This window comes from Haliotis asinina, chromosome 5 (assembly GCF_037392515.1).
Source record: "Haliotis asinina isolate JCU_RB_2024 chromosome 5, JCU_Hal_asi_v2, whole genome shotgun sequence".
NCBI lineage: Eukaryota > Metazoa > Mollusca > Gastropoda > Lepetellida > Haliotidae > Haliotis > Haliotis asinina.
Genome location: NC_090284.1, coordinates 53,174,061 through 53,188,019, shown reverse-complemented (window position 1 = coordinate 53,188,019; position 13,959 = coordinate 53,174,061). Strand labels below are relative to the sequence as shown.

Below are 13,959 nucleotides of genomic sequence, written 5' to 3'. Positions count from 1 at the left end.
TCAAGGAGTCAGTTTTTATGACTTGTGTTGAAATTTGTTTTAAGCCTTCCAGACTTTACACATTTTATGTCCTTTCTATCATTCAGAGAAGGATAAACACACAAATCATATAAATGTATATTCACAAAAGCAGAGGGAGTGATTGAAATTAGTAAAGCTTGGTAGTCCAAACTAGGTTTGTTAATGTAAACATGTGGCTAGTAGAATTTAATAAAAGGTTATTGGGTAGTGCCAAATGTTATTACTGTAGGGGTTTAAAGATACTATTGTGTTATTTCCATCCCTGATAAGTATGATTATAAAACCAATATCCAAGGTGCAGGTATTTGATGTATATTATACTGAAGTAATGAACATAGACCATAGTGTATATTGTCATAAATGTTGCTTTGATGTGTCCCATACTGAAGTAATGAACATAGACCATAGTGTATATTGTCATAAAAGTTGCTTCGATGTGTCCCATACTGAAGTAATGAACGTAGACCATAGTGTATATTGTCATAAAAGTTGCTTTGATATGTCCCATACTGAAGTAATGAACATAGATCATAGTGTATATTGTCATAAAAGACCATAGTGTATATTGTCATAAAAGTTGCGATGTGTCCCATACTGAAGTAATGAACATAGACCATAGTGTATATTGTCATAAAAGTTGCTTTGATGTGTCCTACACTGAAGTAATGAACATAGACCATAGTGTATATTGTCATAAATATTGCTTTGATGTGTCCCATACTGAAGTAATGAACATAGACCATAGTGTATATTGTCATAAAAGTTGCTTCGATGTGTCCTATACTGAAGTAATGAACGTAGACCATAGTGTATATTGTCATAAAAGTTGCTTTGATGTGTCCCACACTGAAGTAATGAACATAGACCATAGTGTATATTGTCATAAAAGTTGCTTCGATGTGTCCCACACTGAAGTAATGAACATAGACCATAGTGTATATTGTCATAAAAGTTGCTTTGATGTGTCCCATACTGAAGTAATGAACATAGACCATAGTGTATATTGTCATAAATATTGCTTTGATGTGTCCCATACTGAAGTAATGAACATAGACCATAGTGTATATTGTCATAAATATTGCTTTGATGTGTCCCATACTGAAGTAATAAACATAGACCATAGTGTATATTGTCATAAATATTGCTTTGATGTGTCCCATACTGAAGTAATGAACATAGACCATAGTGTATATTGTCATAAAAGTTGCTTCGATGTGTCCTATACTGAAGTAATGAACGTAGACCATAGTGTATATTGTCATAAAAGTTGCTTTGATGTGTCCCATACTGAAGTAATGAACATAGACCATAGTGTATATTGTCATAAAAGTTGCTTCGATGTGTCCCATACTGAAGTAATGAACATAGACCATAGTGTATATTGTCATAAAAGTTGCTTTGATGTGTCCCATACTGAAGTAATGAACATAGACCATAGTGTATATTGTCATAAATATTGCTTTGATGTGTCCCATACTGAAGTAATAAACATAGACCATAGTGTATATTGTCATAAATGTTGCTTTGATGTGTCCCACACTGAAGTAATGAACATAGACCATAGTGTATATTGTCATAAAAGTTGCTTCGATGTGTCCCATACTGAAGTAATGAACATAGACCATAGTGTATATTGTCATAAAAGTTGCTTTGATGTGTCCCATACTGAAGTAATGAACATAGACCATAGTGTATATTGTCATAAATATTGCTTTGATGTGTCCCATACTGAAGTAATGAACATAGACCATAGTGTATATTGTCATAAATATTGCTTTGATGTGTCCCACACTGAAGTAATGAACATAGACCATAGTGTATATTGTCATAAATGTTGCTTTGATGCGTCCTATACTGAAGTAATGAACATAGACCATAGTGTATATTGTCATAAAAGTTGCTTTGATGTGTCCCATACTGAAGTAATGAACATAGACCATAGTGTATATTGTCATAAGAGTTGCTTCGATGTGTCCCATACTGAAGTAATTAACATAGACCATAGTGAATATTGTCATGAATGTCGATTTTTTTGTGTGTGTTTATGTGTGTGTCTGTGTGTGTGTGTGTGTGTGTGTGTGTGTGCTTGTATGAACACATTAAACAATATTTTTACGTTATAACCAGCATCAAATTGTTTGTGTCTCAGATGTTTTGGTAAAGAGATGAAGTGCAGAATATTGGTAAATGACAATAAATTTGTCCTGTGAATATGGTACTAAATAGCAACATCTGTAGTGCATTGATCACTTGTCAGCTTACCAAACGAAGTTCATCAAGGCTTGTCCATGCAATGATTGTTTGATGGTGTAATTTACTGTGTTGAGTTGCAACCTTTAGGCATGCATGGAACCTGTGTTCCCGGGTTTGAATCCCAAATTTATTATGTTTGTGTACGTAGGCATAGTTGATCATCTGATTCTCTGAAGATGTTTACCCTGGATCAGTTAGTACTGTTGGTTCATCATGTTTGTATTGGAAGTAATGTCTTTGTCTAAACTCATCTGTGGTTAAAGAGAAACCTGGCAGACATTTTGTCTTGCTCATGAGAGTAATTTGATTGGATGTCTATATCAAGCATCATATTTCAGATCAAATTTGAAACATGCTTAAGTGAAAAAATGGTAAATGTCTCCATAATATTTTTTTCAAAATAGAAAGGAATTATGATACATACAGTTATCGAGAATGGTTGCTAGATTTGCACTTTCCATATCCTGATCACCAAGGTGGTGGTCTTTACCACTAGAGATCTATGATCACTTCTGTTTTTCCTCCCACAAGCTGACATGCTATGACTACCGGAACACCATTCAAGGCAACAATAAATCAAGCCTTTGCTGATTCATTACAGTCTAAATGTCAGTGTATGGCTTGCTACTGGTCCTGCTACCTGCATCAGTGTACTTGGTATAAGTTGAGCCGCCGTTGCGTGATTGTTACATAACTTGTCCATTACCATTTAATCATGAACGTTCATGAAATTAAGGTAAAACTACATCATTTAGCGACATAAATGCTACAAGTCACTGTTGAAAACTTACTTCATAACGAAACAAATCAGGATTAATAGGACTATCATTATCGTGTAAAAACTTAATGCATCTTTGTCGTGCAGTCATCCATGCTGAAGTCACCAGACCACCCTTGCCTGCTTATTAGCCATGAGCGGCATGATCGCTGACACAATCACCCATCGGTCACCTCTGATTTCCACCCTGTAATTGTATTTTCCTGTCCGTGATTAAATTAGCAGACTTGAAAGTGACACGACAAACTGAGCCAATGGCGACATTTTTATTGGCAGACATAGCGATGATAACCAGCTTGGCATTTCCTGTACGATGTGGCACATTCAGCTGATTGTTTGATTGCTGCAAATTTGGGAATATCTCTGTTTAAACCATATGCTCTATTCTAAGAGGAAACCTTTGTATTTTAAAGGGATTGTTGTTTCAGGTTTAGTGGTCTTGTTGGCGATGTGTGAAATCTTTACAAGTTTATAATACATTGTTCGCTTAATGAATGTCAAATGGGAAACAAGTTTGTTTAAGATGATAGAACCTCTAAAAGATTGCCATGATTGTTCTGGGATGATGGCAGTGATGGTGATGTCATTGAGTTAGAACATACACAGTACTTCCATGTTTTATATGCATATATATGTGTTTTGTCGTTATCTATGATTTTATCAATGATACTTATCTCGTAGACCATATGACCAGATGGTATATTTTTTAAATGTTTTTTCCTGTATGACACTTTTTTGTCCCCCCGGCATGTAATGCGGGGGGATATTGTCAATGCCTCGTCTGTCTGTCCGTCCATCCGTCCATACGCCCTTCCTCCATCCGTCCTTCCTCCATCCGTCCGTAATCATTTTGTTCTGGAGCATAATTCAGAAACTGTTTAATATTTTTAAACCAAACTTGATAGATATAATAATCTCAACCTATAGTTGTGCCTTTTGCTACATTGTATTTACAGAGCTTGGGCATTCTTATTTTTTTTGTTTTTCCATGTAACATTTTGGTGTTAGTCTAATGGTTGGGTGTGCTTTGTTTTCGGAGCAGAACTCAAAAACCCTTCTATATTTTTCTCTAAAACTTGGTAGATGTATCAATCAGAACCTGGAGTGGTGCCTTTTGCTCTTTACAGGTTTCTGTGATATAATATTTTCTCGGTTTCAGTGGAAACTTTTCAGACTTAGGCTCAAAATGGAGGGATGGGTTTCATTTCCGGAGCAGAACTAAAAAACTATTCAATATTTTTCTGCAAAACTTGGTAGATATGTGTAGCAGACCCCAAATTAGTGCCTTTCACTATTTACATTTTTTTGTGACATAATATTTTGTCAGTTTCCATGGAAACGTTTCGGATTTATGGTCTCAAAATGGAGGGATGGGCTTCGTTTCCAGAGCACATCTCAAAAAGTCCTAATATTTGTCAGCAAAACTTGGTAGATACATGTGGCAGATCCCAACGTGGTGCCTTTTGCTATTTACAGATTTTTGTGATTTATCATTTTCCTTGTTTCAATGGAAACGATTCTGACTCAGTCTCAAAAGGGAGGGATAGGCTTCGTTTCCAGAGCACAACTCGAAAACCATTTGATATCTTTCAAAAGATCTTGGCAGATATATGAGACAGATCTTGAAGTAGGGCCTTTGCTGTTTACAGATATATGGCATTTATATTTTTCATGACTTCCATGGAAACGATTCAAACTTAATCTAAGAAAACATCAAGTAACTGTCAGATGATTTGTCCTTTCAAACATGTGGGGGCCAGGTGGATATGTCATCTTCTGATGACTTTTGTTTAGTAATGTAACACCTGAAATAAAATATTATTAGATGTGTGATGATACAGAAAATTCACCATCGTGATATCTTGCAACAATGTGATACGACACGACACGACACGACACGACACGACACGACACGACAAAATACGATTCGATTCACATCACCATATGCTATCTTAAGAGTTATTTTCTTTTAAAAGTTTTGATATCAAGTAACTGTAAATTTTCACATAACCGTCAGGTCACGATTCCTTTATGGTATCAATGGTGCAACGCAATATGTATGAATACATGATCAAGCTAGTTGGTGCAACTCTCATCCTCTTGTCATTACATTTGTTTTCCTTGAATTGTGTAGTTTAACCATCTCATATCTTAAAACTCATGCGTCATGATGAAATGGTATCTCGGTGACGTTTCAAGTAAGTGGAAGTTTGCCATTAATAATTGAACACTGACATTTATTTCTAGTGGGATGGGAGTGTGGGTCTGGAGATGTGATCCCTGTTTGATAAATATATGTACACTTTTCATACAAATGAGGTGTGGATTTAAACTGACTTTGACTTTTCTGAGCTGGAAGGAATTGATTCTGAGACAGAAGAAGTGGCAGCTCATGATATTGATTCTTAGAAGTTGAAATGTAAATGCCAGTTATGTTTCCCTTCAGTTAAAACCTGCGAAAATAGCTCTTGAATACCTACAATTTACATGTTTTCAGTTTGAGCATTTCTTTATTATTTATTTTGTTGTATTTATATAGTTTTTCCTATTTCCTTCAGAAAGTTCCCGAATTTATTATCTTGTTCATATTTCTGAATGAAAATTGTAAAGCTAGATTTCATTGAATGTTTTGATGAAAATGGATCAAATACAGATATACATTGCAAAGCATTGTTAATGATATCTGAGATGAAAATGACTTCAAAATAGGCTCCATGTCTGAAGAGGCTCAAATGGCTTTACGGCAGTTACCAAAGTCATCATGCAGGTTGATGTTATTGCTTCAAACCCAAGATGTCTTCCTGATTTGATGGCTATTTGCTGCATTTATTGAACAGTTATATCTTAACAGATGACTAAACTCATTCACTTACTCTGATATTGGAAACAACTCATATCCTAAGTACCACAGAATGGCGCCAGTATCTCTTTGATATTCCATTAGATTGTTTTGGTTTAAACAAAGACTGATGACTTTAAAACAAAACATAACCTTGTTTTACTCTAAAAAAACAGCAAGATAAATGTTTCATTGTCAAGGGGTCAGGCCGGCTGACTTGGTTGACACATGTCATGGTATCCCAAGTACGTAGCTTGATGCTTATGTAGTTGATCACTGGATTGTTTGGTCCAGACTTGATTATTTTATAGACCGCTACCTTATAACTGGAATTTTGCTATATATGAAATAAAAGTGAATTCACTCACTCAACCATTATCATATCTTGTTTTTCTTTCAGTGGGAATTACCTAGCTAATTGACTTACCTGGATTATCGGGAAGAGTAATCAATTATAGTCTGGTTCATAATTATTGAGAATTTTTCTTCTTACTTTGAGCTATCCTAACACCTCAACTGATTCACTGATACTTAAAACTAAGTACTGGTATAAGGGAGGTAACTCATCTTCGCCTACTGAGTATAGTACAATTAGAGTTACCTCCCCTGAATTTGTAGCAGACGTCATTTTCCTCAGCACTGTCAACAATGTCTGCTGAAGATAAAAGAAGGTTGATTTTTGAGTTGTGTAATCAAGGAATTGATGATGTAAATACATTGGCAGAGAGAACAGGAACTCCTCTTTCTACTGTGTATAGGATTAGGAAGAATTTTAAAGAGGGAATGGATTTTGGGCACCAGAAAGGAGCAGGGAGACCCAGAAAATTGGACTTCTCAGATCGCGTCCGGCTGGGAATTTTAGCGTCTAAAAAGCAAAGGGCAAGCATCTCAAACATCAGGTATGAAATGATAGAAAGGGGATCAACAGTTGTATCAAAATCTACAGTTAGAAGAAATTTGATTGATCTTGGATGGGAGAAAAAGACTGGAATTCCTTCTCCTCTCATGAAACAAGAACATAAAGACAGGCGTGTTGAGTGGTGTTTGGCACATGAAAACTTTGACTGGGAAAATGTGATTTTTACTGATGAAAGCTCAATATGGGTATATCCCAATAATGTGAAAATATGGACAAAGTCTGCGTCAGCACCATTGTATCGACGACCTAAATACAGCCCAAAGTTTCATGTATGGGGAGGGATATCCTTATTAGGAACGACCCCGCTGTGTGTGTTTGAGGGAAATCTGACAAGTCAACACTACACTGACATATTAGATAATTTTCTCCTTCCAAGTGCACATGTGTTTTATGGAAATGACTGGATTTTGCAGCAAGATAATGATCCTAAACACACCGCAAAACATGCCAAGCAGTGGTTTCAGGAGAAAAATGTGACTGCATTACCATTTCCTGCATATAGTCCTGACTTAAATCCCATTGAGAACATTTGGGGGATGTTGAAGGAATGTGTGAATCAAAAGGGGTTGACAAAAATTGAAGACATGAAGAGAGAAGTGGTCCGATACTGGGACAGCATAACTCACGAGACACTAACCTCTCTGATAGGAAGTATGCCTACCCGTCTTAGACTGTGCCGTGAAGCTCAAGGAGACTTGATAAAATATTAAATTGTTACCTACACAACATGAAAAGGTCAGTTCACTTTCACAATACATTCAATTTTATCTGATTTGTTCTCGTTTAATAATATGAAATGCTTTAGCTATTCTCAATAATTTTGAACCATACTGTATATCATTACCCAGTCTAACCGGCTTTGTCTTTGTTTCAGTGGTAATTACCTGAGAGGTTATCAGGATTATCACTGGGGTAATCAGTTCTAACATTAGCTGGTTTAACCTGCTTTGTCTTTGTTTCAGTGGTAATTACCTAAAAGGTTATCAGGATTATCACATAGGGTAATCAGTTCTAACATTATCTGGTTTAACCTGCTTTGTCTTTGTTTCAGTGGTAATTACCTAAAAGGTTATAAGGATTATCACATAGGGTAATCAGTTCTAACATTAGCTGGTTTAACCTGCTTTGTCTTTGTTTCAGTGTGTTGGAATCATCTTGTTGGGTATTGGGGTTATCGTGGAGGTTCATCGGCAGGACATCCAGTCAGTAAATAATCGACTTGCACTTCCTGTGGCTCTCCTGATCGTGGTTGGTCTTCTCATTGCCATCAATGCTTTCTGTGGTCTTGTTGGAACTGTCACCGAGAACCCGACCTTACTCAAACTGGTAAGTGCAGTTGTCTTTGATGTTAAGTGGCCAGACAGAAACAAGTCTAAGTAGTAAAGACTATTAACGCTGCTGAGACAGGACTGTCCATATAAGAAGTTCTGATTATAACTGATCTACGAAGTCTTATTACTCTTTGTAGCTTTTTCACCCAAGTTTGAAAAGGAATAAACAGTTCACAAGTAAGACGTCTCTGAATAGTCAGAGGCATGACCATTTTTGGCAACTTCAGGTCTGTGATGTTTTCACCTTAGGATCACAAGTACCAGTAGGATATGTGGTGTCTCCTTAGTTAAGGGACTAAGAATTCATCATTTTCCCTGCAATGACCCCGTGAAAATCTGGGTAAGACTAAGTCTTTATAACACATATGGTCTTGGATATACAGGCGCCAAGGCCCTGCGCTGTGAACGTTATTTCAGCTCCAGCAGATTTCCTGTAACTGCTCCAACCTTGGTGTTTATTCTCGAGTGAGTGAGTGAGTGAGTGAGTGAGTTTTCTTTTACGCCGCACTCAGCAATATTCCAGCTATATGGCAGCGGTCTGTAAATAATCAAGTCTAGACCAGACAATCCAGTGATCAACAACATGAGTACTGATCTGCACAATTGGGAACCAATGACGTGTCAACCAAGTCATCGAGCCTGACCACCCGATCCTGTTAGTCACCTTTTACAACAAGCATAGTCGCCTTTTATGGCAAGCATGGGTTGCTGGAGGCCTATTCTACCCCGGACATTCACAGGTCACTTGCCTGTTATGACAAGCATAGTCACCTTTTAAGGCAGCCATGGGTTGCTGAAGGTTATTCACACCTACATGTCTGTCTGCCTGTCTGCTAAAGACAACATGCAATACACAGCTTCAATCACTGACCACATGCAATTTGAACTTAACACCTATCAGACTATACGACATAAAGAAATTAAGTTGATTTATGACTCCTGCACCCGAGTCCCGTGTCTGCCCCATTATGTAATTAGGCATGTGTGATACACATGACATGTTTTTATGTCTGTGGGTTGCAAACAAACTACATTCATTTTATTCGGATGACTGGATCTGACGGAAACTTGTGCAAACTCCAGATACCAGTCCTGTTTTATACTTGGACGAAAGACAGATTCCAGCCACGCAGTAGTTTACCATCGCTACTGACATGATTTTTTATTGGATCGAGCACAAATTCAGAGAACATGTATTTTCCAAACCCAACATCTCTATATACATTCTTCATGGATAATGACTTCTGTTCGTGTATATGATTTTGCTTGACAACAGAATATGAATCCATACTGAAACGACGCATCAAGTACACAAAAAGAAGTTGTTATCCACAAAGAATCTTACTTTCTTGTGACTGGCTATACTTCTAAAATGCCCATCAAACAGATCATCTTTCTGTACACACCATGAACCCTCAGCGCGTCAGCAAATGGAACAGCCAATCGGAAGCCGTCGTTACACTTGAGTGCATATCCACCCGCTATGACTGGGTTCGGTCTCCCGAGGGCTTCGTTTCGGGGGAAGTAAGCCCAAGTAGAAAATATTGCACTTTTGAATCGCGATTTGTACGCTTATAATTTTGTTTATTTGTTTTTTTAAAAGCAGCAATGTATATTATATGTCATGAATAAGTGATAAATGTGTTTTAATTATGTTTGATTTTTTGGTTGCATGTGACCTTTAACAAAATCCTGGCCAATCTAAATATAGTTTACTGTCAAGTACCATATTATTGACATGGACAATCCAGTCACATTTTTTTTGTAAATCACTCTTTCCTTAACCACTTGAAACTCAAGCTCAATCATATGAAAGATTTTGGACCACTCCCAGTGGGCATAATTATGATGGCAGTGGAATGACATAGAACACTTGACCTTGCTCAGGGATGTCACAGGACAGTCGACTCTTGTAGTCTGACTCAAGGAATCATAACGGCTGTCTTACTGCTGTCTCTTGACATTTGAATGTTTGACATTTACATGTGATGCAAAAATACATCCATACCACGTCATACCTGCATCAGAGACAGATGCCCTAGTTGTTGTTGTTGTTGTCTTAACTGTCTACATAATGCTGTTACTGTCATATTCCATCATTAGAATGAAATTAGTGGACACCAAATGGAGTCTGTTGATCTCGACATTGTTTTGCACTGTGTGGGAAATGTAGACATTGTCTTACACATGGCTATATGATGGAGGCCAGTAGGTAATAAAGTCTGGACTAGACGGTCATATGATTGCCATGAGAAGCAGTGATTCAGATTGACCACCAGATACAGTGAGTGAGTGAGTGAGTGAGTTGGGTTTTAGCATTATATCAACAATATCACGATGGTGGACTTCAGAAATGCCAGTGAGTGAGTGAGTGAGTTGGGTTTTAGCATTATATTAACAATATCTCGATGGCGGACTTCAGAAATGCCAGTGAGTGAGTGAGTGAGTTGGGTTTTAGCATTATATCAACAATATCTCGATGGCGGACTTCAGAAATGCCAGTGAGTGAGTGAGTGAGTGAGTTGGGTTTTAGCATTATATCAACAATATCTCGATGGCGGACTTCATAAATGCCAGATATGATATCAATGACATCTTACGTCACCTGCTCAGTTTAATAACTATTATACACCCTGAAATTCCCATTATTCCTGATTATTACTGGGCTTTTACAGTCAGCAATGGGGTTCTTAGAAAACACTCTATCCAAAGTCTGTATACAATTATACACTGTTTAACATTTGCAAATTTGTTATACAAGATTTTATTTATCACTGTTAGGTAAAAAAAATGTATCCCATTCAGCTGGTATATACTGCTAGATTGAGCAGCATTAACAGTTAGCAAACCGATTTCTGAGTGGATTATTTTATGTATGTTTGCTACAGGTGCATGTTTGCTTGAGCCTAATCCTCCTTTAAGATGAAAGTTACTGCACAGGCTTTCTCTAGAATATCTCATGTCTTCACTCCAGACCTTACACTAGCTGTGTCAATATGGTAATGCTTACAACATGTCATTAGAAGAAATCCATAGGTTAAAATTGATCTTCTGTAACCCATCCTTGTTGTAAGATTTGACTATTGGGATCAGGTGATCAGGCTTATTAACTTGGTTGACACGTCATCATATCACAATTGCGTAGATCAGTACTCATGCTGTTGATCACTGGATTGTAGCTTTGTCCCATCTAGATTCGATTGTTTATCGACTTCTGCCATATAACTGGAATATTGCTGAGTGTGACATTAAACAACAAACAAGCTAACCAACCAACCATTAGAAGAAGCTCATGTGACTGTTGTTTTGCAAGAGAATGACTTAACACTGACAATAGACATCGCCTGAGTGCACTATCTTTGCCGGCTCATCCACTTACTCTATCGCTAGTACTGGACTTGTTTCCTAATTTTCTTGTGAGAAAGGGCACAAGGCCTTGACATTTGTGATGGATCATTGATCGTGTTTTCATTGAGATCATAATTCAATTTTCCATCCCAAAATGTGTACTGATTAGAAAGGCCTTTTGTATTGCATGTTGGGTAAACATGGTAGAGCACTAGACGACCTCACCTTAAAGTATCCAGCTAACTTCATCAGAGTCCAGAGAGAACACGTTAGCGATTCCCTGCATATCATTTTATGAACAGATTCAATAACTGACGACTGGACAAGTTGTGCTAAGATGGAGTGGCAAAGATTTGCCACTTAGATTTACCATAATAACTAGCCCCAGGCAAAGGAAGATGGAATAATTTCATCCTGTTAAACACCAGCCTTTAGGCTTGCTGGGAGTGTTTTGGACAACTGCCATTTCCTGCATCCTTTAAACATGACCAGTACTGGTCATCCGTGGTCCCAATCAGGCCATAATAGTCGATACTGATTTCAAGAAGATGATGGACACCATTTGATGTGGTTTGGTTATAATGTGTCGATAAACTTGGACTGGCCTGTGGTTGGTGAAGGGCCAGGGACTATGCAGCCTCATGGACCTCTAAAAGAGGAAGTCGACCTACATGTGTAAAAATGCTTAAGCTTGGTTTGACCAATGATTCAAGCTACATCATTTTCACTATACTTTATCTTAATAAAAGCTTTATATATGATACCATGTAGTATGGTTCATTGGGAGTCTGTGCAATGGCCAGCAGTTTTTCTGTGAAGACTGTTATGGTTTCTCCGCTGTCCTTAAGTAAATGTTCCATTAAGCATCCTTTTGAAGAATGTATAATGTAGGGCTGAGCTCATTGACTGACAGGCACAGATGATACCATGGTGACAAGGGAGGGGAGGGGAGAGGAGCGGAGTGGAGTTCTTAGAGTGGCTCTTTAGTGGGAATTAATTGTGCACCTGCTGCTCTCTAGAATTTCAATTTCATCTCAAAGAGTATGGATATGATGTTCCAATTTAAGCCATATCAAATCTTTATGTGTGCCTACCATTTAATGGGTTTTTTGTAGATTTTGATGGTAATGGGAATCGTAAACAGTCCATAATCGAACAAATGGGGTCTGTGATTTCTACAACAACCATGTATGGTGTTATATGGGCAAGTGTGATGTGAATGGTCTGTCGAGTATTGACCATGATATTGACCAATAAAAACTGGTGTGGATTCTTGGTCCCCAGATATTGCTTGAATATTGCTAAAAACAGCACAGAACTTATGCTCATTTGCTGGCTGGCTCACTCACTCACTCACTCAATCAATCAATCAATCAAGCAATCAATCAATTAATCAATCAATCGGTCGACCGATCGATCAATCGCACGATCTGGGTTATTCGGTAAGGTATTCTGATTCATGTGTACACACTTTTTTGTATACTTCTCAGTAAATGGGTAACCGGTAGGTTGTGATGGTAATGGAATAGGTAGACCTAAGATCTAGCAAAACTGCATCTGAGATGTATTGTGTGATCATGTGTGGAGTGAGTGGTGCCTCTGTAGTTAAACAGTACTCTATCTGACTAGTAACAACCACTGTGGATTCATGATAAATCCAGATCTCTAGTACAGTATGCTTGTCACAACAGCTGGCCGATGTGCTACATGATCAGTCTTGATGGATGGTGATGATATATGACGGTGTGTTAAACAATATTATTACTATGCTTTATTTTCTTGTAACTGACTGCTGATTGTTGAACAGTGTAACATAATCGTATAGCTGGGATATATCTCAGATCAATATTAGCATTAAACAAAACAATGCAATGCATTATTTTCTCGTAATTCCCCACTTGACTGCTAACTGTTGAACAGTGTATCATGTTGATCTTCTTGTGTGAGTTAAGTGATCCAGTGATAGCACCCTGATTGTAATGGTGACAGTACCCCAGCAGCTGTGACATCAAGTATGTATGATGGATCCTGACTTCATGTACCACAGGTTGAAGACAACAACTGAACAAGATCGATTAGAATAATCCCTATTCAGTGACATTTTGTCTGTAGGTTCTGCTGCCTAGACAATCCCAAATGAAGAGGCTTTAGTGTTACCTTTACATTAGAAGTTAATGATGTTATTTGTCTGCTTCACAGTGAAATGTCAGCACTCTAAGTCTATTGCTCAAGATTAAGCAGACATAATGACAACAGGTGGCTGGCTGCTTTCACAACTCGGTACTGGTATACAGCCATGAAATACAGTACCAGTCATGGTGCTTGAAGAGATAAGGTTCAAAGTGTCAGTCCTAAGTCTAATTCAAGTTTTGACAATAAATATTTTTTTGTCTGTAATCTAAAATTGTAGGATATAGATCAACGATCAGGAAATGTATTCCCTCCACATGCAGCTCATCTTTGTCAGTTC

At 37.6% G+C, this 13,959-nt stretch overlaps 1 protein-coding gene across 2 annotated transcripts in view; it reads left to right on the top strand.

The window, feature by feature from the left end:
• LOC137284804 (tetraspanin-15-like) overlaps positions 1-13,959 on the top strand; it is a 79,147-nt gene that overhangs the window by 16,722 nt on the left and 48,466 nt on the right. For both annotated transcript variants that reach the window (XR_010956922.1, XM_067816786.1), the window contains exon 2: positions 7,951-8,136. Coding sequence is in view for 1 of the 2 variants with exons in the window: in XM_067816786.1 (XP_067672887.1) it covers positions 7,951-8,136 (186 nt within the window). In the remaining variant the exon portion in view is untranslated. The remainder of the gene's footprint in view (positions 1-7,950; positions 8,137-13,959) is intronic.